Raw genomic sequence first — 26,795 nt, forward strand, 5'->3', positions numbered from 1 at the left:
AGCGCATCCAAGACTTGCATTTGCCTTTTTCATGGCTTGTCTCATCTCTGACCCGCTAATAAATGTAGAGTTTTCTTATCCTTTGTCGCTTCTGACTGACAAGCAGGAATTCTTGTTAATCACTGACTGTGTGATCTTGCACTGTTATTACATTTTATCTTGTTTCTGTTACTCCAGGCCTCAGTGCTATCCAATTAGTCCCGAGTGATCTGCTGATCCTCCTCTGCTGATACTGCCTCCCAGCTTTGCCTTCAGCAAATTTCACTTATGCTTCCATTTTTTTGTGGCAAAGTCATTAGGAAAAGCACTGAAACAGGATTATCCCCAAGACTGAGGCTTAAGGGGACCGCACAAGTCCCTGCTATAGCAGAAATCAAAAGGTAAGTGTTGGCAAGAGACTTTTTCCCCCCCCTTACAGAGCTTTTGCCAGCAAAAGCATTAGTGCACAGGGACACAGTGGATGTGGGGTGACAGGGTGAAGGTGGCGAATGGCAGCACCACGAGAACAAAGTCTCCAATGAGAAAAGCTAAAACTGAGCAACAGGTTCATGGAGACAGCACAGGGCTGAGCTCTCCTCTCAGAATACAATGCTGTCTTGAGTTTATCAGAGCTCAGAACTTTTCACCCAGACTTTTGCTTTTAACCTAATTAGCAGCCTCAGCAGCACTGGCTGCTCCAACCTTGAGCCAGGTTTCAGGACAGTGTAGCACAGCTGGTTTTTTATTCAGATGGGATTTGCCTGTCACTAGATCCACAGGTCAGAGGGATAGACCACAACGTTCAGGCACAAGTTGTTCACTTGGGAGATTTGAGAGTATGAACAAGAAATAAGGAGGGAAAGGAAAGTGGATCTCAGATTAAATCAGTAGAGACAGAGCAACTTAGTAGAATAATGTTGCCTTTTCTCCATCTTGCATGAAAACTCCGTAAGTTTTATATTGACTTACCTAATACTTTAATCTCACCTTATTGTTTCCTTGTCTGTTTACAGATAACTTCCGCCCATTCTCCCTTTTGCTGGAAGAGAAGCAAGATGAGAAAGTGAGCGTGAGGTTTTCCCTGCCACCGGCTGCGCGAGGGGGAGCGATCCTGTCCGCTGGCATTGGCAGCTGGGTCGCTCCAACAGCCGCTTTCTCAGTCTAACATAAAAGGCTCTTTTTTTTTTTTAGTTTCCCTCTACTCACAACTTCTCTGCACACATGATGCACTTATTGCTGTGTTGCTTCCCAGAGGAATCCCGGACAGGGTCATTTTCTCTGGTGCAGGTAAGTTTTCCTTTCTTGAAGAGATCCCAAAACTCTCGGCAGTCATCCTGTGGAAATGCCAAAACCATGGGTTGGCACAGATATGCTGACAGAGGGACGCGTCTCCCATAAATCCACAAAGAATTATCCACCCAATGAATTACATTTCAAACACTATTTCGTTTCCTTGAGGCGTAACTCCATTGAAAATCATAATTTGCCTGATGTGTTCTCTTAAACTACAGCACACAATATAAAACAAATAAATCCGTATGTTTAGATAAGCACATTTGTCTTTCACATTCAGGCAGTCTTATTTCTACTTCTAATAGTGAAGACATGCAAGAGCCTGCCCAGAGGACCTGGGTTCTGCTCTAAGAACGACAATTTCTTAGTGAATTTTGAATGAGAAAGTCAGTTTTCCCATCTCTCATGGGTGAACACACTACCAAGAATTTTAAAATCCATGAACAGTAAAAAGATGAAGCTGCAGGCATTAAAAAAAAAAAAAAAATCCTTTCACACCTCCTTTCCAGATATGATAGACGAAGAGGTGGGCATTTTTACCTTCCATTTGACATGACTTTATGCATTAATTGAAACACAGCACTCTTTCACAAAAAGCTTTTGTAGCAAAACTTGCTTAAGCATTTCAGTCTCATCTTTAATTTCCTCTGAACATCTTTCCTCTGACTTTCAGGATACATGAGCAGGTTTGCAGCATAAGAAACATGTTCCATGTGAACCTTTTAGGATCTGTTACGCAGAACTTCTAAGGTCATCTGCCATGTGATCTGCATTTTTTTCCCCACTCACACTGTGTAAAGGAGATTGTTTGATAACTTATCCCAGCTCTGCAGATGGGGAAGTCAAGCCCAGAAAATTGCTTACTACAAAAAGCCAGACAGAAAATCTCCAGCTGAACAAAGAAATTTAGTGTAGATCTCTTCCTGACACTGTAAAACTCTCTGTTTGCTTTCAGGACCACACTTGGGCAAGCCAGGTTTTTAAAAAGGGTCTCCCTTAGGACAGCTGTGCTTTACAAAGCCTTTAAATTGCCCAGACACACGACAGCTAGAAAGCTACCCTGCTTAACCACATGTAAAAAAAATAAAATAAAAACCAAACCACTGCAGCCAACACCATCTGACAGAAACCAATTCACTCCTATCTAGAATAAAAACCCAAAGCTCCAAAAGACAAGCCCCCCCACATAAAGACCTGCTATCTAGAAAAACAGCTATGGGTAAAAGAAACCAGCCAGGTGCATCAACAAGATAAACAAGTGACAATTAGAGCCGGCCTGCTCCCACACCCTGCCCTAGTCACAGCTCACGTGCACCATCACTGCTATTAATTATTTGTCAGATGTGCCTTATAAACAGGCAGGTCTCCTCATCAGACTGTACTCTGGGTCAGGCACAGACCGTGCCATGTTGTGTCGATAATTGCCCGACAGGGACTAGATTGCCCGGGAGGAGCTGCGAGCAGTTTTGGTTTCTTTTATGCTTGTGAATGGCAAAGCCTCACACTCTTTCGCACCCCCTTGCCCGGGCAGAACACATTTGCCCTGCTCCCATTGCAGGCGCGTTGCGGGGCCCTTCCCCATCAGCCAAGCCAGCACTCCCCACACCGCAGACGAGGAAATGCACTCAGCAAGTGGGTCAGAGGCAGAAGATGTAATGCCACCGCATCATCCTGCTGCCGGCATGCTGATAAAACTGGCTTCGGTAGCGATGTTTCACCTCACCTCTCCCAAGGAGTTCACATTCCTGTTGACCTCTCCACCACTCCCTTTGTTTCTTGAGTCTCTTTCCCTGCAAGAAAGGAAGGCATTGAGTGACAGAGCAGCATGCAGTGCTCAGATGTAGAACCAAAATAGCTAGTGATTAAAGGCTGGTCCTGCCAACCCCACCTCCCTGTTGCGCAAGGTGTTGGGATGGACCAGCACTGGGGCTCCAGCTCCATGAGACATGCCTGGGGTATTTAGCATCTCTGGACTTGGGGGCATTTTGCCATCTCTCTGCCTAACATCCAGGTGTTTCCACCCTATTAGACACGATCTATGGAGACAAGAAACTAAATCCACATGTTTTCACTCTGGGTTATCTCCTCACACCCTGTGGCATCTCCCCACAAAGCGATGAGCTGGAGAGCACTACTGGGTTCTCAGGTGTACTGAAGAGCTACAACCTGTCTAGCCCAGGACTACAATTTTACACCGCAAAGTAAGACAGAGCCTCCTGAGGGCAGGCTCATTGCTACAGGAGAGGACGCACTGGACACAGGCAGGACGGCCGCACAAACCGGTGGGTGACCAACACTCACAGCAGTCTTTGGCACATCAGGCACTTGTTGAGGTCTGCTTTGCCATCCGGGCTCCTGACAGGCTCCTTGTTGGTGGGACAGGAAAACTTCCCGCTGCGCAGAAGTGACCAAATTTTCATGCACTCATTCTGAAAAGCAGAGGAGGACAGTCAGTGAAGGCTCCCTCGAAGGCCACTGAGATCCTGAGAACAGTTCATTCACTTTTAAACATTTTGGGTGGGCTACATGCTCTCAACAGCAATGGTTTGTTCACACCAGGCCTGGGGCTACCCACGCTCCCCATCCCTCGCCACACACAACACACGGCACAGGCTGCACCCAGAGCCTCACTCATGGCTCACGAGGCAGAAAAGGCAACGTGAAAGTTTAAAACCCTTTTCAAAGGCCATTATTAATGGGAAAAGGAATATGTATTTAATTTGCATACAGCTGCAAATTGCTACCTACTGCAGGGGAGGAACTCCATAACATAGTCAAGAGCAGAAAATATAGCCCTAGAAGAGCCAGCAGAATGCAAGAGTAATGAATCAACCAGAGTGACTGAAGAGCGTTTCAGGTGCAACACCGAAGCACAGAAGAGCACAATCCTCTTAGGAAGCTGAGCAGTAATGTTGTGTAATGCCGCACCAACCAACTGCCTCTTCTGCTGGGTAACTGAAGTGCAGACCAGGGAGAATGAATGAACCATTTAGTTATTTTCGGCTACTATATGTTTTCCAAAGGGGTCTTTACTGAGAAGAGAAAAGCTTGTTTCATTAAAACATGAATGGAGGTGACTTGTCAGTCGTTGAATCAAATAATTTTCTGAGACTCAAAAGACTTGCCTTAATTCTTTCAGTTATAAAACTCTGGAATTTTCAGAAGCAGTGGTTTCTGCTGAATCAGAAGCAAAGTTCTGAAATATCATTAGAAATATAATTCATGGCATTTCTAACTTCATCTCATGAGAATTCCAGCACGGAGCTGTTTGGATATGTGCTCAGCACAGCACACCAAACATACACTGTCAGCTGGAGTCACTGCTGTGTTACAGGAGTATTGTCTCTAAACACAGAGAAATTCACTGCTTTTTTCACCACTGAAAAAGCATTATGATATCTAACTATACTCCATCTAAATGACTTTGCTTAGAGCATGCATTAAGCAGCGTAGTTGACAAAACAAAAGGAAAATCAGAGTAGAAAAGGTTGGACTCGCCTTAATCGAAGCTTGGCTGGCAACATCTGCGACAGAAAAAAACCAATGATGAAACTATATAAAAATCTTTGAAGGGAAATTTTAAATCAAAGGCATGTAATTAAAATACTTGATGCAGTTTCCTAATCCGCCCAAATAACTAGATAAAAGCTAATCCAACACATTATTGTACACTGACAGAAAGGACTAGGCATTAGAGTCTTTCTGAAACATAGCACTTTGCCATTCAAACGCAAAAGCACATCCTTTTTTTTTGCATTTTTGTCCCCTCCTTTACTGTGTTACTTTTCTCAGTCTTAAAATCCAAGGTCCAAGGATGACTCAGTGTTTCTCTATTACCCTACCAAGGAAGTGGGGTAGAATATCAACCTCACCCAAATGTTTTTAACCTTCCTCATCTTCGGTTAGAACTGGGGTACCAGGGCTAGCCCATAATATCATTGTTTGTCCAAATCTTCAAAATCCTTTTCAAGGCCCATTCCATTTGTAGTACTTCACACAAATTACCAAATTAATGAGTCACCAGGTGGGTAGCTGATACACACTTCTTTCTACTAAGCCCCTTAGAGCTGGTGTAATACGCTTCCTCCTTTTCTCTAACACCATCAGTGGCATCGTCGGGAACCATTAAGAAATCCCCCATTAGCTCTTTTTCAATAGAAATAGGCAGTAAAGCGAAAGACCATTGCGTCAAGCCTAAACTCCCGCTGAAGTCTCTCTTTTGTAGCCATACAAAAATACATTTTTTAGTAAATGTTGACAAGAAATCCTCATTTTTCTGAATTTACCAAACATTGTGTAACATTTTTGTTCAAAGTCCAGCTTTTTATGCAAAAATTCAGTCTGATTGGAAAATTGTATTCCTTCACTTAGGCGACTGGGGTTTTTTGTTTGTTCTTAAACAGTTACCTTTTCTAAAAAGAAATACTCTCACCTATCAGTGGAACTTGACCGTTTTCACGTGCAGGAGAAAAAGCCATTATCAAGAATGCTTTATCAAATCAATAAAAGTAGCATAGTAAAAAACAATGGTCTTCTGGTTATGCTGCTATGCTTTTCAAACAACACGGGTTCTCTAATCCTCTACCTCACAGTCTTTACAGGAGGTCCCAGGCTGTGTCCTCTGCCAGTCCCAGATTTCAGCACAGAGAACATCAGAAGTTACTAACCTGAGAAGAAGCAGAAAAATGCCAGAGCAAGGACCACCGAGGCACCTTCTATTTTCATGGTGAGGGTGGCAGCTGTTTGCCTACGTTGACTATATTAGTGCATTGCTCAATGAGACCCAAAGAAAGGGCTCAAGTCAGATCACATATATATAGATGACCAGATTCCCCGCCTTCATTGTGACATAACCTTCCCAAGAACCGTCATTAGCTGCAAAAACCAGTTTGATGACAACAGCTCTAAATTCTAATGATCCCATAAACACAATTAATTTCCATAAGGATGGGATGTATTTGAGTCACTCCCTGTATTGTATTAAGGTAGGAAAATTGTAAAAGGATCATTTCAGTTTCCCCACACGGCCGGAGGATTTCTTGCCATCTTTAGAGTGGTCCATAAGACAGAGGTACCCCATCAGCACACCCCTAACACCATTCATATCTCAACAAAAATATCTGAAAGGGTATTTTAATAACTTGGCTCCAGCAGACAACAGGAGAGCCAGGTCACTCAAAGACCTCTGGAAGTCAATCTGCTTTTATTAAAGCACCCCAGTATGAATCTAAACAGTCAGTGTTCAGGAAAGGCTGAAAAACATCAAGTTTGAGTCCTTGTTGAAACTCTTTGAGTTTGTTGCTACAGTTCAAGTAGCAGCTGCGATAATGAGAAAACCATACTGCCAAATCTTCATCCCTTCCCTGTCTGTTGTCTTCAGAAGAAATTGCAGTGTTATTAGTGAAAACCTTTTCTCAGCCCACATACGACCTGGCAGACCATACGGATATTGCTCTTCAAGCAGGTCAGTGGTCACAGACGTGTTATTAGTGCTAAAGGGTCCAGCAAAGTAGCCCTGCTCAGGTCTCCCCTGAAGAAGAGATAAAAATGAAGGTTGTCATCCTGTGCAGGGTTTCTCAGGAGAGGAAAATAAAGATGACATCAAAGTTTTGGAATGTGATTTACATGGGCAGAAGCTGTGTACCTTGTTCTCTAGTGGAACGAGGAGAATTGGGGAAGAAAAGTCATTTGCAAGGTTTGAGACAGGTAGATAAATAAGACAGTCAAGTATACCAGAGCAATGCAGAGCTTGAGCACAGACAAGCAGGCTGCAGCTGTGCAGAGAGGCAGGTCAGCACCATCTGAGGAAGGAAGAAAATGTACTTCTGCATGACATGTTTGACCAGACAGGCCAACACAGCTCAGTTCAGATATGAACTCTTACAATAAATTGCTGCCACATGTTTCTCAGATCAGAAGAGTTGTTAGTATGTACAACTGGAGCCAAAGCCAAGTACATAGAGTCCTAGTTTGGTGTATGGTCATCCTTAACATTTCTTTTCAACTCAAAGCAAAATTTTGTGCAGGTTCACTATGGAGAGTTTGGAACAGAAAAGTAAACTGCCTGAGGTCATACAGATGGTTCGTGACAGATCTGGAGAGCTGTGTGTTGCCCTGAATCATAAGATAATTTCTGTATACGTATTTGGGCATGGAATTAAGCAGGGAGGCCAACAGGAAGAGAAGAAAACTAACCTGATACAGCATGTCTCAGTAAGTCCTTGGGAGAGATTGTAAAAGACACACAATGGAATAAGCAAAAAGTGTATGGTAGTTTACTAGCGCGTAGATCTGGAAATGTATCTGAAGGTCAAAACCAAAAGATGTTCTTTGTCACTGAGGTGTCTTCCCGTGAGTCAGTCTTGAGGTGGTAGGTTTTGGGAAGGGGAGGGGAGGTGTATTTTTAAATGGGTTTTATTTTTTAAATTTTCTTTTCCTCCAAAAGCTGCATTCCTATAGAGAAGTGAAACTATTCCCTGATTTAAGCCAATTGGCTGACCACTCTATTCCTGAAGGAAGTAGAGTGGGTACCAGACCCAGCCAGACTGGCCAGGGGAGAGGAGCTCCCAGCTTGGCAGTGGAGACAAAGTCAAGGAAGAAGAGAGAGACACCCAGGTCCTGAGCCCAGACAGGCCCTGTGACCACTCCATCTCTCTCCCACTGTCCCACCACTGCGGCACCCTGTACACCAGGTATACCCATACCAACATGTGGGAGGTCAGAATGGTCCAAACACAGCTTGGTACCAAAACCAGAACCATGTTCAGTACCAAATTGAAAAAAAAAAATTAAAAAAAAAAAAAAATAAAAGAGAGAGAAGTATTTCCCTCCCAGTTATTACTGTCTAACTACAACCTCCTTAAAAAACACCAGAGGTATGAAATGTGATGTCAGGTATGGAGACAACCCTGCAAAGCCAGATGGTTTGAAGGATTTGCTCCTGTGTGCTTTAGTTACAAAAGGAAACCTGAGCAGAATAATGAGGGATGACAACAAGTATGTATTAAACATAAACCTTGCCTGACTCACTTGATCGCCTTTATTGACGGATTTACACAATAAAGTCTCAATCCTGAACTGGCATCCAGACAGCCCATTAATTTCCATAGGAGTTTGTACTGCAGGATCAGATCTGTAGGAGAGACGATCGTGATGCTTTAGCCATGGGTTCAGTACAACACCTTGCTAATCTTAAGTTTAAAATGATGCCTAACAGCTGAAGAGCAACATGCCACCGAGAAAAGCAGTTGAGGACAAGAAAAGATATTGCAAGGACCCTTTTGTTTATGCCTCCATTAAAATTTTGTGAAAGTAAACAGCATATAATGATGCTATGCTTGGCAGGACAGCTCTCACTGGGACTATTTTCCACCACATTCTGCTAGAAAAACAGGATAAAAATAATTGTGGAGGAGCAACTAGCAAAAGGCGTAGGAAAATGGGAGCATTAACATGAAATTTAGGCAAACTCTTGTCAGGTGGAAACCCAAGAGATTGTGAGGAGTCCTAGGGAGAAAGTCCTACAGCCATCAAACTGGGCAGGTCACAGTCACAGGAGACATTCACTTCTTCCCTCTTCAGGGTTCCGAGAATAGGGAAGGGAGTCCAATAAGCAGCCAGATGATTCACACCCCAGTTAGTGATGAACATGCTTACACTCCCTTTCTTATGATAATTCTCCCATTTTCTGATGTTCCCACGTTTCGCTCCTTCACAGGCTGTGCCTACACAAGGATGTATCTGTAGATATATAAAAATAACTGAGATGTCTTGTTCACTCAGAAAACTGTTTTTCTTCCCTTTAGTGACATGGCACTGTTATGCAGATGGGATCACCTCCTTTCTAATGGGTTTAGCATCACCTAGGGATGTTTTTGTCAAGGGAAAGCTTCCTGACACTAACTGTTTGGGGTTTTTTTTGGAGGGGGGGGGTGAGGCAGCCTTTGAGACTAGGTCCCATCCCATGCTCTCCTCTTCCAGGGAACTGAACTCCTTCATATCCAGTGGAAAGTAATATGAGTAGGAAAACTAGATCTCACTTATTTCTAATAAAAATAGAGTATTTCCTGTAATTCCTACCATAGTTGTCCTTTTCTGTCCTGACTGACACACTTTTTTACCTCCCCACCACCTCTTCCCCCTCACAGGAACGCCATCGTCACCACTGCTTAACACTTAATTTCTCTGAAATATCGAAACTTCACCCTCTTCCAACCCACCACTACACCCCTCTCACATCGCAGAGATCCTCAGGACTAAAAGAGAAGCAGCATAGTTGTTCAGCGTATTTAACAAAGGAAACCCAGAGTAGACGATGTTTGCTTCACAGGCAAAGCAGAGTCCAGAGCTCAGAACTTCATCAGTGTTTCATGAGCTACACCTCCAAAGAGAGACATTTCACAATGCAGGAACTTTAAAGACACCCATTTTTAATCAGTCTCTCAGCATTATTAACACTTTAGGTTCAGAGCAAGCAGTCCCTAAGATCCAGGGAAGACTATTATGCTGCCACAGTAACACTGCAAGTTAACATGGTCTTTTGGGCTTCACGTGCCTAGTGCTGCCCACAGAGAAGGTCTGTCCTACCTGTCTTGCCTAGTGCTTTGGAAATAGACTCATCAAAATAGACCACCACATCAAGATGGTTTCCTGCCCCCAGAGACACCCAGTTATACATCCACTCTGGGCTAGACTCTGCTGCAGGAATAGCTATGAGTCTCACTGATCTCCTCAGCACGGCTCGGAAGGCACCTCACCTGCATACGACCTGTGCAAGAACAAGGTTTATGACACTGGACAAAGCTCTTCTGCTTGCATGCACTTCTGTGACCAAAACCCAGTCGCTGATCAGCCAAGAAGTCAGTCAGTCCCACACTGATGGAAATGAGTTTGAGCTTCTAGACTGCGAAAGCCACACATCTCAGAGCTCCCATTTGCCCCTACTTCTGCTGCAGCTCTCAGGTGAGTGCTTCCCAGGTCTCCAAAGAAAGAATTCTTGGCCATCCTGAAATCCCACCTTCACTATAGACATCCAAGGTTTACACCACAGTCCTTTCCCTTCAGCCAGGAGGAGTTTCCTGAGGCCAAAGCAGAACTCCACCTGCCTGACCCAGTGAGAAGTCCTTCCCAAGTGGCTTATCATTTTCCACCGCTGTGTTGGGCATGCAGCCCAGCACAGCAGCGCAGCAGCTGACTCTCCGTACCACCTGGCTGCATCACTGCAAATGCAGCAGCAGAACGCGTTAACTCGCAGCATCCTGGAACCCTATTCCCTCTCTGGTGGCTCACCAAGGAGGGTGAGCTGCTAGAGGCCAGGAGAGGAATGATGGGAATTTCCTGACTTCATCCATCTGTGAGAATTAGGTGCAGTGAGTCCTGTGCATCCTAGAGTACATGGAGCCTCAGCAAAAGCTTTTCAGAAACATGTCCAGAGGACGGCAACAAGCTTCTCTGAATAATAAAACACACCCCAGGAGATCTGTCAAGTTGCCTCACTGCTTCAAAACGAAAGAACATGGATAAACTTAATTTGGATCAGTTACTTTGCAAACCTCCATGCACTGAGTGCATCTAACAACTTCCCCTAAATCCACCTTCTACTGCATCCTCCTCTGGACCCAGTGTCTCATGGGTCTTGCCCTTCCCTGTCACCATGTTTCCTTTCCTGCCCAAATCCACCATCTAGCTGTGATCTAAAAGTCGCAAAATGCATCTTGGGTTATGAATTGTCTCACATGCCATTTGTACACCGTCCAGCACAGAAAGGTCCTGGGTCTCCTTGTCCTATGTACAGTGCAACGGCAATGATTTCCAGCACTCAGTGTTTGAACTAGAGCATGGTTCATCTTTACAACCCTTCCCAGGCCAGGCGCCACCATGACATGTGGCTGACAGACCTGGACAAGCTTTTGCCACTGCTGACTTAGCTTGATGGTGCCAGGGAGGAGGGGGAAATGAATCAGGAAGTGAGCAACAGTGAGAGGTGTGTATCCAAAAGGCAGGGATGAGGCCAACTTTGGAAGATCACAATAACAGCATATAACACTTGCCATCTTCAAAGGCCTAATGAATCCCTACAAGGTTCCCCTGTTATTATTTGCATTTCACAGATGGGTACATCAAGATGCAGAAGGCCGCATTATCCTCTGGGTCACACCTATTTCAGTCTGTTCATCCCTGGTCTTATATTGGAACTCATCCCCATGGTGTGAGAACCTCCCACAAGTCAAAATAATGGTATCTCTCACGCTGGCCTGGTACAGGAATCACTAGTATCATCTATGGTCTGGTTTGCACAGCACACCGGACTGACTGGTCCTATTGATCTCTTCTGGCCTTGAAAACTGATTAATTTATCAATTCTTCTTCCCACCCATCAGGTTGAAGGGTACACAAAGCTCTGGCTCATTGCTGGATTGGATTTAAATATATATATATATATATTTATCTTTTTTTGTATGTGAAATACAAGGCAGAGGAATCCAGGGGAGAGATGTATCTGAGTGTAACACCATCCAGCCTCATTCCACCCAGAGGTCTCAGTATGGCCTGTAGAAAGGTCCCCCCTCCCAGCCAGGAGCCTCCCGACAGCTCAACAATGTTTATTCACAGAAGAATGAAGCTGCCCTGGGAAACTGCGCTTGCTAGGAGAGCAAAGTTGCTCCCCACACTATAACCAATGCCATGTGGTGTTGGGGATGCTGGAACTGATCTCTGCTTTCAGAAGGAGACCCAGCATCGAAGCAACAAGCTTTCCTTGCCAACCCTGGGGAAGCAGCCTGCCATTCCTACTGTCAACGCTTTCCAAGGCAGCATTTGTTCATTAAAATTTGTTAGGCTGGAGATGGTGGGAGTTGGGTTTTGATCTACAAGTCCTCAGCAAGTAACATCTGCAGAGTGAAAGGACTTCCCATGGCAATGCATCATGCCATCCCACGGAGCTGCAAAGGACTTGCAGCCTCAGAAGGCCACCAAGATCTGTGCTTTGATGGGCCTTACCAGAGCTAGCTGATTTCATGGCCGTTAACAGTATTTGTAGTTTAGATAAGGGTAATCAAAGTCTCATCATTCAGGGCGTAAACTGATCGCCTGCAGGGGTTAGAAAGGAATTTTACTTCACATGCAACTTGCATAACCACCTGGATTCATTGTGTGTATTTTCCAGTCTCTGCTGAGCACCAGACATGGACCACAGCTAGCAACAAAGCATGGCACACTGGCCGAAAAGCCAGAGTCATCATGCGAAAGAACACAGCCCCATTGTTTGGCAACAAAGTAGAAATTTTTCTGACTGGTTTCAGCTCACACATGGAAGTAAAAGACAATGACTGACACTGGGCTGCCGAAACAGAAGAATTTCAATAGAGAAAGAATAATCTGTCCTGAGATTATTTTCCTGTGGACAGCAAGAAAAGTGCCTAGAGAGCCATGAGCACAGTGCACAATGGATTACACAGCACAAAATGACCTGTTTGAATAACACTGCCCCATGCTGTGCTGCCAGCTGAACCCTGCAAGTGCCACTCCAATGAGGGGTCCCAATAACCTGCCGTCCAGCCAGGACTGAGCCCTTCCGTGTCATCCAACCGTCCTCATCACCAGCCATCCCCAGCTGAATGAGGGACAAGAACTTAATGTTTTTCTCTCTGCAAAATTATTATTTATGTTTTATCAGTAGTAAAGGCTCTATAATGTTGGAACTGGCTGCAGGGTGTGGTGGCCTAAGTGACAGTACCCATCGCAGGAGGCCAAAAGCACACCCCATTGGGTGCTGGTTGCTCTTAGATTATAGTATCACCACATCCCACTCCGCTAATTGCACCATGAAACTCTGATCTCTACCCTAGCCCAGAGCCACCTTGATGGTAGGTACCTTTAGCCATGCATGTGATCCATCACAGCACCAGCCGTTCCTCTGGAGGAACCTATGAGAAGACTGGACTCTGAATTTCTTTTCCCTCTAGAAGGTAAATGAGAATAACACATTTCTGTGCACTTATCTAAAAGAACACAACAGTGGCATTACTAGAGGTGTCTGCTGCCATGGATTCTGACTAGAGCCAAGAGGGATGATTTCCAGAGAAAAACATCAACTTTTCACTAATATGGATTTCAATCAACTGAAAGAGGAATAGGTTTGCATGAGAACTATGGTTTTCCCATAATCTTCTGTTTCTACTTCCATATACCCCAAATTTAGGCAAGGGCATACAACTGACATGAATATTTGCATTTGGCCGCTTTCTGTGAGATGTGAAAGGGTTTAAACACCTTTCCATGGGAAAGGGAGGCTCCATGTCAAAGAGCATCACTACCTTCAATAGCATCACTCCGGTTGCTAAAGGTATAGTTCAGCCTTACGAAAGCTAATGGCATAGCCCTTGACACTTCAGAGGGGAGAGGGATCACCAGAAATGCATCAGGATTTTGGGGAATCACTTTAGGTCTAATGCTTAAAGAAACTATCTCCACTCAAGTCCTCACCACTCAGCTGTCTCCACTCACACACCAAAACTCAAGTTTCATGCAGGCATTCAATGTGTAACCCTGTAGTCTGCTCCTCTGCACTGTGGTCAAATACTCCAGAGTGCAAGTCTGCGGTATTCAAATCCCTTGCAAGTTTGTACTGGATTTTCAGATAATAGGCTTGCTACTGAACCAATAATCCCCATGCTCTGCAGGGAGCATTTGCCAGGGCATTTCTGGCAACAGTACTAGGGCATCATGACAAATTCCAGCTAGCATGCCTTCCCTTACACACAAACATGAGACTTCTGACACGAGTGTCCCACAGCAAATCCCACAGTGTCTGACACCAGGACTTGGCTACACACCAGCAACTCTGCTTATCCTGAGAAGAGAAGATGTTGCTCTGGCCATGCTCTGAACTGCACAAAGGCTGAAGAAAGACCCCATTGAGCATCTGTGCCACATGGCCAGTGGCACACCATGCCCAAGAAGACATGCTCCAGGTCCTGCCCACCCCATGGGTCTCGCCTGCCTCTGGACTTCCCCACAGGTGTGGATCATGCTTCCCAAAAGGATTGCTAACACTCACCAAGATCTGCTGATCTAAAGGTGCCTTCCAGCATCTCCAGCAGACATGGGTGATTGCCACGGCAGTCTTGGTCTTTTTTTCAGCTCAGGTTTTTTTTCAGCTTTTCTTCCAGAGGAGAAAGCAGAGAGGAGTGAGCCATCTTCCTTCTCTACATCACCAGGGACTGCATCGATGCTGTTGGCTCCCCTTTTTGGTCTACACTTCTCCAGTCTCCCACTTACTCTCCATCAAAGAGTTGGAAAGAACCTATTCCAAAGAGTTTGTGGGTCTTTGGGGCTCTGTCATGCTGTTTGGTGCTGACGCAGTCCCTCAGCCACTGCAAGCCATCCTCAGAGTCATTTTGTCTACTTCTCCAGCACAGACACTTCATTGGAGTTCAGCACACGTTTAACCCAACCAGTTTCCCTGAGGACTGTTATAAACCATGTTTTTTCCATAGGCACTCAGCCACATGCAGAGCTCTCTTATCCCTGCAGCAGGAATGTGCTCACCATGGGAAGCCCTGAGGTTTACCTGATTACCTTTAACTACCTGTGGCTTTTCGCTTGCGTTTAATAACACTGTTTCATACAACACACCGGCCTGTGCACCCATATCCTACTTAATAAGCATCCTGTTGCAGCCAGGTCGCCAGTCCAGTGGTGGAGCAGATTAGCTAACGAATGTCTAATGACTGCAGTGGGAAGCAACAAGTTTGCCAGCAGTGGTTGATTACCAAATTGGCTAGTGGGAGTGGCATGTAGGAGACACCAACAGCATCCCAGAGATGAAACAAGGCCAGGGAAAGACCCCAATCAATGCTATTTCATTTTTTTTTGGAGGAATATCTAGATCACAGTCTGGCCCTTTTCATCACCAGTCAGTGCCTGTCAGAAGGCTAAAACCAATAAAACTTCAAATAGGCAATGTGCAGCAAAGGAGCCCAGCTCCCACTGGTGTTCACCTTGTCCTAAAATATCTGATGTCCTGGCTGAACATACTCCAAGTGTTTGTCCATGATGTTGCAAGGCCAACAGCAAAATTGTCTTTCCTGATGGACTACTAGAATCACAGAATCACACAGAATCACAGAATAGCAGGGGTTGGAAGGGACCTCTGTGGGTCATCTAGTCCAACCCCCCTGCCGAAGCAGGGTCTCCTACAGCAGGCTGCACAGGATCTTGTCCAGGCGGGTCTTGAATATCTCCAGAGAAGGAGACTCCACAACCTCCCTGGGCAGCCTGTTCCAGGGCTCCGTCACCCTCAGAGGGAAGAAGTTCTTCCTCATGTTCAGACGGAACTTCCTGTGCCTCAGTTTGTGCCCATTGCCCCTTGTCCTGTCACTGGGCACCACTGAAAAGAGCTTGGCCCCATCCTCCTGACACCCACCCTTCAGATATTTGTAGGCATTTATAAGGTCCCCTCGCAGCCTTCTCTTCTTCAGGCTGAACAAGCCCAGTTCCCTCAACCTCTCCTCGTAGTGGAGATGCTCCAGTCCCCTCACCATCCTTGTAGCCCTCCGCTGGACTCTCTCCAGTAGCTCTTCATCCTTCTTGAACTGGGGAGCCCAGAACTGGACACAGTACTCCAGATGAGGCCTCACCAGGGCAGTGTAGAGGGGAAAGAGAACCTCCCTTGTCCTGCTGGCCACACTCTGTGGAATGTCCCAGCCTGTGGTCTCTTCCAGGGCTGGGATTGTATTCACTCCGTTTCCTGACTGAAAATAAATCCATAATCCAATATTTGGGCTGCAGGAACAGAGCTTTCTGAATAGAATTTAGTAAGTTTGCATAAAGCTTTCATTTACACCTTTTGTGGGAGATGATGATGCCACATGCCAGCTGTTGCGTGTGAGTACATCTGTATGAATGTGGCTACGCTGTACATACAGTGTCAAGTAAAAAAGAGACCTCCCCTTTGCAGCACTGAAACTTGGAGCCCAGTGCTAGACAGAGCCCTGGGGCTGGGGAGCAGGGACCCAGCTGCTGCCTCAGGAATTCCCCCTTCATTTCAGTAAGTCTCTGCCTGTAGCAAGGTAGGTCTCCTGAATTTGCAGAGTCCTTTTCCTTTTTCTCCCTTCTGAATCTGTTACACATACACGCGACCTCTGTTGCTGTCTGTCCTACCATCCAGCTGACTTCATTGCAGAGGTTCATCCTTATGTGAGTTACTGCCCGTCCAGAAGGTCTGTCCATCCATCACCGACTCAGGGCCAGATGCAGCATACATCTCTATCAGTGTCCAAAAGTTGTTTTCTGCTTTGTATTCATCACCGTACGTGTTTGGTCACATGGGCCGTTTGCCTGGTGCGCTGACTTTAGGGGACATGCTTTGCCTTGTTAATCACAGTTGCTGGAGATGCCATGGAGCCTGCTTCTCAAGATGTAGGACAGATACACCCGTGATTCACTTTGGCATTAACACTGCGCTACCTCCATAGAGGACAGAAGTGGAAAGGACCTCCTGGGTCATCAGGTTCATCTGCCTGTCATCACCTAGTAACCACATCACTAGATCAATTAGGAGATGTTTGATTGGCCTATGACAGCTAATGGGCTCCTCAGTGTGGCAGAGGAATAACAGGATCCGAAGGCTAGAAGCCACAACTAGGCAACGTCAGGCTGGAAACAAGGGCTGACCATTTAACGGTGCCTGGGTCTGTACAGGGGAAGAGCGGTCCAGTGCATCCCATGTCACCAGCAAATTTTCAGTCTAGTCTGAATATTTTACCAAGACAATTTTTTCCAGTGGTTTTCCACCCCAAATCCATGAGTCTCTGGTCACTGCTGCTACGTGGTCTGTGAGCAGTAACAAAGAAAAGCAGTTTCCATCAGCTATGTAAGAACACACTTACTGGGAACTTTTTTTTTTCCCCAGAAATTGCACCTTCCCTCAGAGACATCCAGAAGAATTCACAAGCTGAAAGAAAGGGTTAAAAAAAACACTGCTCTGAGTGAAGCAAGAAAAATCCTCTGGCTGCAGCTAACTGGTTTAAATCCCATCCTAAGAGCTATACCCATCACCAGGTTTACAAATCAAGCAGTTAAATAGAATTTATTATTTGTTTTCAAGGTATGGCATCAAATACAATCAAAAAATACCATCTCCATATGCCCTAGGCTTTTTCCCACATGCTTTTGAAGATGGTCTCCTAGAGATTAGACTGACATCTAAGATAATTAACATATCTTCAGGATGGAGATTTAATTAATAACAAGCAAATAATAAATCTCTCATATTTACTAAGAAACCTAGGCAACTTCTATTGTAATATTTTCTCCTAACTGAACATGTATACACTGCACCATTATTATAGCAGTGCTAGTACCCACTTTCTGTTCACTACCAATTTCAGGAAAAAAACCAAACACACTGAAAAACAGAAGTTGAGGAGTTAAAATTTTCAGGCCGAATAAGATGTCTTGCTTCATTCTTGAGCTTTTCTAAACTCCACATTTCATATAAAATCAAAATATCTCTCTTAAATGATTCAAATCACTGTAAAAATGACTGCAAGTCACTGCAACATCCAAGACACATTCAGAATGAACCCTTGCATTGCACAGGGTTTCAGGCTTTTGTGGGATGCTTAGACTATGGGATTTAAGGGAATTGCCCAGAATTCACAGCACATTCTACACAAGGGATCCTGAATTTGTAGTGAGAACATAATGGAGGGGATTTTGAATCACTAAATGACAGGACATGAATTCAACTTGCCACTGAGCAACAGGACAAACAGCTAAGTTCTGCTCAAGAATGGAAGACATCCCTGGAGCTTCTTGCTGGATATTTGTAGGACCTCTCAAAAAGCAACAGCCTTGAAACAGTGCAAATATCCTTACATCTGATTACTGTACTGTTCAAGGAAATAATTTAGTCTATCCCTGTTCAGCAGATGTCTGAAGACCATTTTCAGATGCTCATCCCATTCAGTCTATCTCAATGGGTTCACAAGGCCTGAGCAGAGGATCCATACTGAGGATTTGAGCTGCATTACATTTGTTGCACATACACAGCTGGACAGCTTTGTGCTCAATTGTTAGGGCTGGTCTTGGGCAGATCACTCAGGTCTGCACATTGTAAAGGGTACCCATGGACCACAAAGACTCAGTGCCAAGTCTTGTAGCAAGAACAGCCAAACTGGAGATCTGCTGGGACCAGAAAACCATGAAACACTCATGCAGACCAGCAGCTCAGAAAAACTGTCTGAGCAGGAGGGAGGTGTATTCTTTCACACTAAGGATATCTCTCTGTAAACAGTGAATTCTGCCAATAGAATGAAAAAGGTCAGAGCAATGGAAACAGACAACTGAGGACCAGAATATCAATTGCCTGCTGGGTGCCAACAGGGTGGTCTCACATCTGGACTGGTCCCTACTCTGAGGTGGGGAAGAACTCATGGTGTGGTCCACATGGTCACCACCAACGCAGGATGGAAAGAACAATCTTGAAGGCAAGATTTATCTAGTAGCTACCAGGCTAAAGGACAGGACCAACTCAGTAACAGAGTCATAAATGCTTCCCACAGTGCCCTGTAATGAAATCCAGAGTCATTGCAATGTTTGGAGTATAGTACCTTGAAGACAGGCTTGAATAGGTAGAGCCTATACAGCAAAGATCCAAATACTAAATCCAAATGAAAATGGATCGAGGCTAGTGGCACATACAGAAGGTCTTTTAAACTAAATATTGTGGGAGAGCCAACAGTTTGACAAGACATGTGGTTTGGGAAAATGTGGTCTCCAGTGGAGAAGTAATGAAAATTTTGTATCCTTGAATAAAATAGGAGAGAAGCCAAAAACAGGTAGGAAACAGCAGACTGCAGCCCCAGTAGACCTGCAGAGAGAGGACAGGACAAGACCCCAAATATGCATTTCTATTCAATCACCAAGGGTTCAAAAAGCAAGGCAAGTGAACAGCAATGCCCTGATTTCAGATGGGGCTATTAACATAACCAGCACCTCAGAAACCCAGTGGAGGGAAGATAAGCAGGAGGACATGGTAATGAGTGGATACAAATTATACAGGAATGAAAGTAGGCTGTGCAGGTGGAGGAGCTGAGCATCAAGGAGCTGGGCATTAAGGTGAGCTTATCAAAGAGCACAACCCAGCTAACTGTATCAACAAGTGCCACAGAGTCCCTAGGACTGCAGCCCCATGCACAGACGTTACAGTCTTAAGAGTTACTCCACCAGAACAGGGCAACAACTGCAAAACCTGATGGGAGGTGACTGAGGCTGTGATGGATAGAAGAGAACACAAGCACAAACAAAAGAAGATGTCCAGCTCCCTGTACAGATGGGATAATTGACAGGAGGGAAGATGTCTACATTTAAGATGGGAATCGATTGCTCCCTCCAACAGCAATCTGACCTCTGAAGCAGTGCACCTCTTAAGCATGTCCTGAGCAGCACCCAGGAACCAGTGGGTTTGATTTCAAGTATATCGCCAGTGGCTCTTTGCACCTTAAAACTGACAGCCTTGAAGGCAGCCTTGCAAACCTGCGACTGTAAGCTTAACTTGAAGAGGCAGCTGCCTAAAAACAGACACTTGTTCAAAGAAAATTAAAAAGCAAAAGCCAGTAAGGCAACACACACCCAGGAGGTGGGAAGATCATTTGAAGAAGTCGTTAGAGTAAACATGCATCTGAAAGAAAAAAAATAGAAAAGATGAGCTAGCACGCACAATAAAGTGGGGCGATTAACGATAAAATGAGGTTTTCTAAGTAGAAGCATTGTCCAAATAATGAAAATGTAAAAATAAAGTCTAAAATGTAAAATCTGCAACTGTGCCAAAATCACCAGATTCTGAGCAGAATTTTCTAAGTCACAGGCACTAATGAAAAAACCACATTGAAGAGTCCATGATCATAGGGCTAAGGGAGCCTCCAAGGAAGATAACACTATAGTAGGAAAGCTAAATTAACTCTTATTCACAGTAAACTGATAAATCCCAGTAACACACAGCCACAGTCAGGGATTAAACCCCTCCAGCAGCACTGAAGGGGCTCAAGCTCAAACTCCATATCGCACGTTTGGGGGAAGGGGAGGAAAACTCACATAAACAGAGTGATGAAGTACGCAGAGAGAAGTGACAGACTGGGGAAGACTCATCACAGGTTTTGAGGAGTCAGTCCATTAGAGTCCCCCCAATGAACTTTTGTTTCTAATGAACCTATTCCAATGAACTTGACACAATGAACTTTTGTTTCTAATGAGCCTATTCCACAATTCCTCCTCTGAAGACTTCTGAAGAATGTAAGGTACTATAAAGTAAAGGAGCATCATCTTTGAGTTAAAAATGGTTAAAAATGAAAACAATAACAACAGCTCAGCTCTCCCAGTAGAGGTGAGACCCAACAGGAATCTCTGCAGCTCAGCATTTTATAAATGACTCTGAAAAGGCGATTAGCAAAGGGACAAATGAAATGATTCAGAAGAGTTCAAAGCTTCAAGTCAACTCAGAGAAAAGCATAAGTCATCATGACATAGTGGCCAGACAAGAATACTGACAAATTTCAGTATTGAAAAATGTAGACAGGAGAAGCAGCTAGCTATCCTACACCTGCATATTACAGCTCTACATTAGCAATTGCTATCGGAGGGTGTATTGTGGAGACATTGTGGGTAAGGTCAGAAATAAGTGTCACCTCTTTGTTGAGCAGCAATCAGAAAGGTCTAGCACCTGATAGGAACTGTTAAGAAACAGAGGATAAAACAAATAATTTCTATCATGCTGCTGTATGACTGCTGAGTCTGCCCAGCTGCATCATTCTGCACAGTTGTGGCATCGCGGCCTTCCTCATCATCATCACAACAAGGAGGTAGGGTGCTAGACGGGGCACAGAGAGCCTCTCTCCTGGCCATTGAGAGGAGCAGAAACAGGAAGGGCTCTTGTCTAAACTTGCAACAACTCCTGTGGTGCAAAACAGGCTACAGAGGGAGGTTATGGTTATGACAGGGTCTACAAAATCAGGAGTGACCCAGCAAAAATGAACAGTAGATGTTGTTTAGGATTACTCATAGCGCTAAAATTAAGGGATACTAAATGAACTATCATACAGTTGGTTTAAACAAACAAAAGGAAGTTTTGCCCCCCCATACAATCTAATTGCATTGTGGAACTCATCACCCTAGGATGTTATGGATGCCAGACACCAAGGGAGTCAAAAGTCAATTAAACAAATTAATGGACCGGTCCATCAGTGGCTATTGAACATGATGATGGAGATACAGCCTCTGGCTGGCCAGTCTCTAAGCCACATGAAGGTTTATCACCAGAAGAATTACTTTGTGCTTGCCCCGTTTATTCCCCTCTGGATCCACAGCCAATCATGGTCAGATCCAGAACCCAGGTACAGCCGTTATCCCAAGCTGGTGCAGGCTCTCAGAGTTGATGTGGACATTCTCAGGTCCCAGCACATGCCAGCTCTGGTCTAGAGATCTAGACTGCCTCTTTGTCTCTGTCCTGAAGTGACATTAAACCTTCTGAAAACAGGATGGATTGCCAACATCTTGAGCTAAAATTTTGGGCTTTAAATCTCGGGAGGTTCCTAGGACATGAAATCCAAAATCATACCCAGATGTCAGTCCTTTGTTTTGGATGTCAAGATTTATATTCTGAGTGATACTTCCTCTTCTGTCTCCCTAACAATGACAAAACAAAGAGCTATAAACAAATCCCAGATCCAGATGTTCTTTTGCCCTCATTAGCCACCAGCTTGGCTAATGCTATTTCATCAGCCCTTTGTTTCAGGATGGCAAGCCAACATCAGCAAGTCAAGGACACTTTGATGGGCTCCCCCCCTTGTGATATGACAAATTCCCAGGACACTCCTGCCCAACACTCACTACAATAACAAGCACGGGGCTGAATTACTGCCCTCGACAATGTTTGGTACGTGGAAAAACTTGTGCTTGCTAATTACCATGATTGCTCCATAAAAATCCCCCTCGGGCAGCCACGTGCAATCCCAGTGAGCTGCAGCCCTGCCCCTCGGCAGCCCACAGAAGCCCAGGTGGAGACGATGTTTCCTCTCTTTGAAGAGCCTCCCCAGCACTGGAGGTGTCCCACCCACTCACCAGATCTATTCCTAGACATATCAGTTTCTATTTATTTTCCCACTGACTGTTATGCCTGTGCAAAGAGACAAGGCTGAGAATCAGTCAGACCAGACACATAAGTAGGCTACAAAACAAAGATTTTCCTCTTGCTTTGAAGCCTACGATCCATTATTTTTGATAAGAGGTGCAGCAGATTTATTTCCCTGGTTTGAGCACTCCTAAGCCTCTTTGCTAAGCCTGACAGCGAGAACCTCAAAGCAGATGCCAAACCCTGCAATCTTTTTATGTGTGGTAGAAATAATCCTTTTGCATGGTGCCTGGCAGAGCTGAACCCAGACTTCCACACAAGCTGCTGATGGACTGGCACTCAGGAGCCAAAGCAGAGCCAGCGACAGGGGCTCTTCTTCCTGCAGAGCACCTTCTCTCGACAGCCAACTAGCAATCACATGCTTTGCTTTTATCTGAGCTTCAGCCACAGTCTCACACCAAGGTTGGAGATAGGCAGATCTGACCCCAAAGCCCATCACATCTCCCCATGCCAGGTCTCCACAGGGAGATCTGGGCAGTTTCCTCCCCTCAAAGGATCCTTTACTCTTCCTCCTCCTGTGACTTCACTCCTACCTTTAGATGCTTTATGAATTGAAGCATGAAGCCCAAAGAAACCCCTGTAAAAGGGCAATGCAGCTCCCAAAGCCACCCATGGTTCCAGATGAACACAGGCCAAGCTAACGAAGTCCTTTTGGTTAGCTGGCTGCCTTGAACTGATGAAGTCAAACTATATGAGTCACAACACCACAGCCAAATCCCCAGTACCAGCACAACTGCAGATGCTTTGAACTAGCACAAGCTGCAAGGGCAGAGAAACCCTAACTGCAAAAGGAATAAATCAAGGGGAAATACTTGGCACTTCACTTTTTGCAGGGAGGGGCTGATCAGCTTTCACTATGGAGGAATAAGCAGGAGTGAGAGAGGGAAGATCCACTTTTGCTTCACTCTCAGGATGCCCAAGGACTTTCACATCCCTGCACAGAGAACAGCTGTTGTAAGTCTTTACATCTCATAATGATAGATTCCTCGTTTAAAAATAAATCAGTGCAGCCTGGGATGCATGCCAACACATTTCCCCCAGTTTTCCCACGTCCTACATTTTAAAGGCAGCTGATGAGCTCCATCCTTGCTGATCCCTCATCCTTCCTTTAATAACTCCCTGTGTTCCTGTTAAAACCAGTGTATTGCCCTCCTCACCTTTAGATTTCCCCAGACCTGCAGCCCTCTGCTTTGGCCGCTCTTGTCTAGTTTTGCATCATATTGCATTACTGGTTCAACAGCACTAGCAATCTTTGAAGTTCTTTTGGTAACTTCTTCCACAGGGGTCACCACTGAACCCTTTGTGCACCAGGTCTGAAAAAACACCTCTACTGGCTTTGTCCATCTCCAAAAAATACAGGCAAATTAATAGTTCAGGGCCAGTTGGAACCAACACTGTTATTCTTCATATACTAATCTTGACCTTCAGGTTGATACTGTTCCCTCAAACTTATGAAAAGGGACTCAAGGTTTGCAAACAAGGTGCTTAAACATGATGTTGTGCAACATGCAGACTATCAAACCTGGGATCTCATTACACCCTCTGCCTCCCACTCTGGGTTGTGTTCCCTTGTTATATCTTGTTTCAAATTAGACTGAAAGCTCGTCGCGCCAGTGGCAGTGGCTCCCTATGGCACCACAGCAGCAAACAGAATTAATAAGCAAGTCTAAAGACAGCTCTCAAAAGCATCAAAAAACAAAGAGGAAACCAAAGAGATGTGGGAAAGTCCATGCCCCTGCCCTGAATAAAGAACAACTCTCAAGATGCTTGAATAACTTCAGGACATCAGTGAACTTGACTTCTCTATCATGAGTTACATTTTTCACTTCTAGCCTCAGCACTTCACAAATTAAGTGAACCTAAGTGAAAAGATGCTTTGCACAGTCTGAGATTTTTTATATTCTGTTTCATCAGCATAGCTCATAGATTTAACTAGTCCATTCAAACTGGGTCATTTGTGTTGCAGACAACAGGGCACACTCAGCAAGCAGGGAATATAAGGATTTTAGTAGGCAAGAAAATACGCAGTCTGTCCTTTGTCAGCAGCCTCCTCTGTCCTAGCCCCAAAGCATGGTTTTGCCACTACCTTACTCCCCTGACTTCTGCTTTAGGACTTACCTTTGGAATTAAGCTATCTCTTCCGCAATAACGGCTGGCTGGGGAGGCACTATCTGATCAACTTTCCACCCAATTACACCCAGAGCCCCAGGTGCTGCCCTTCCATTAGGGCATACAAAGACCTGCCATTTATGTAACTGGCCATCACCTCCTATGGGCTTTACACCAGCTAAATCACTTTTCCAGTAGCCTGAAGAGGCTGACCTGGGAGTAGTGTCTGTTGTTTATCAGCTGGCCTAGAAGAAAGGAGAGATTTGCCACTGGCCACTAAATGAGTCAGTGCTTAGGGGAAGATCCTCTTCGCCTTTCCTGGGGCTGAGCATGGGGTTCAGTCCACTGTCCCCCACCATTTCCCAAACTCACACTCATCTGCTGCTGAGGTCCACGGTAACAGCACTGAGGTCTGGGAGGTGAGGGAGAACTTGCATTGCATAGCTATTTCACCCTGCTGAAGCAGAGGCAGTTTCATCCCGCTTTACTGGACATGATTTCTGTAACAAGCAGCTTTCAGCGATAGAAATTCCCAGCCCAGAAAGTATAATTCTAATAGTTCAGGTGCATAACAGCAGACCAGATATCACTGCTTCCCAGGAGGCCTTAACTCTTTTCTCGCCCTGCCCACCGTCCCCAAGAGCATCATCTCTTCAGGTCCACCTCTCCCAGACCTAGCACATCACTACTGGATTTTGCTTTTACAGGACCTGATGACACCAAAAATAAAGCCCAAGAAGTGGTTCTGGTGATTTTCTCTGAGCAAGCGTACTGGGACTGCCCTAACAGCACCACTAATTTCAGAGCAGCATGTCCTTGGACAGCATTGCTGCAGCTGGCACCACGGACCTCCAGAGAAGAAGGCTTTCTGGGTTACAGAAGGAACATGCAGCTCCCACTCAGGTAAGCTCACCTGTTCACAGAAGACAACAGCACAGCTGTTGTTCCATGGGAAACCCCCAATTTCAAACAAGCTTAGTTTTCCTCTTTTAATCATATTTCATCCAACTGGTGCTCAGGACAAGAGGACTCGCAGGCAAAACTTTAACCTGCCCCTCTTGCCCTTGGCTTGCAGCAGTAGTTGCAAAGATCCACAAATGGGACTACTATATTCGCATGCTATTTAACCTGGCACTATAGTTTTCCTACCAGGAGGAAGGGTTCCTCTGGCTGGGTGGAGTGGGGCTGACCAGGAACAAAACATTTTTTTACAGAAAAGGAGGAAGTTAGTTATCTCCTGCCTCATCCCAGAGCTTTGGAGTGAAGGCACTTACGGCAACAGCTAACGAGTGCTCAACAGCACCACAGCAATGTGGTTTAAGCAAAAAAAACCAAAAAAACTTTCTTTCGCATGGAGCTAAGCAGGCCCCAGGCAGTAATGGGTACATGATGAATAATAAACCCATCTGAAGCAACAATCATGAGTCAACCCAGATGAAGAGTTCCTCACAGTTCCCCCTTCCCCCCCCCGCCTTTGGCTGTTCCTTGGAAAACCCATATGTGTTATGAGGGTGTCCATAAAACAAACATTTGGCTGCTTTCTTGAAGAAACCTTGGAGAGCCCAAAACTGGCTGTGTGGGCTGAGTCCTCAGCAGGGTATGGTAACTGAATCAAAAAGAAACCTCCTCAGGGGCTGCTATAGCGTTTGGGATGGGAGAAGTGGAGCAGAAATCTTTGTAGAAAAGCTATTTACATCTGTTTGACCCTTGTAAAACAGGTCCCCAGGCTCTTCCCCACTTGGAGGCATTTGGATGCCAGGCTGCAGCAGCAGTTTGATCCTGCCCAGGGGAAAGGAGCGGTGCAGAGCAGCCACGGGTAACCACCAAGCAGTATACGCAACCCGTGCTGAGGAGCGGGTGCAGGCAGAGCAGTCCCACCTGCTTTGAAAGCCAGGAGGGGGACCACAGCAGGCTCCCTGCAAGGACCAGGGTGCTGTCTGCAGTGCCACCTCTTCGCTCACAGTTCCACATTTGCAGGAGAAGCCTATGAAAGTGAAAGACACCTGCACTCTCCTCCAGACTCCACCTTGTCACCCCAGCCTTCCCCGACAGGCTGCTCCTCCCTAGGAGGCTACTTATGTTCTCCCACTCAAATCCCTTGATCTGCTTGCCAAAGCCTAGTCTGCTCCAGCAGGGTCTGGCTGCCCAGATACTGCTGGTTACTGCAAAACTGCAGTTCAGCTCTGGGCTACCACAGGGCCAGGTGTCTCCAGGTGTGGTCCTC

General features: G+C 45.4%; 1 protein-coding gene across 1 annotated transcript in view; it reads right to left on the bottom strand.

Moving 5' to 3' along the window:
- Positions 1-295: 295 nt before the first annotated feature.
- LOC142363947 (serine protease inhibitor Kazal-type 5-like) overlaps positions 296-26,795 on the bottom strand; it is a 103,225-nt gene continuing 76,725 nt past the window's right edge. Inside the window, exons 2-6 of the mRNA XM_075441631.1 lie at positions 3,574-3,701; positions 2,996-3,062; positions 1,186-1,313; positions 967-1,018; positions 296-307 (exon numbers count right to left, since the gene is read on the bottom strand). Of these exons, the coding sequence (XP_075297746.1) occupies positions 296-307; positions 967-1,018; positions 1,186-1,313; positions 2,996-3,062; positions 3,574-3,692 (378 nt within the window). The 5' untranslated portion in view covers positions 3,693-3,701. The remainder of the gene's footprint in view (positions 308-966; positions 1,019-1,185; positions 1,314-2,995; positions 3,063-3,573; positions 3,702-26,795) is intronic.

Source organism: Opisthocomus hoazin, chromosome 22 (assembly GCF_030867145.1).
Source record: "Opisthocomus hoazin isolate bOpiHoa1 chromosome 22, bOpiHoa1.hap1, whole genome shotgun sequence".
NCBI lineage: Eukaryota > Metazoa > Chordata > Aves > Opisthocomiformes > Opisthocomidae > Opisthocomus > Opisthocomus hoazin.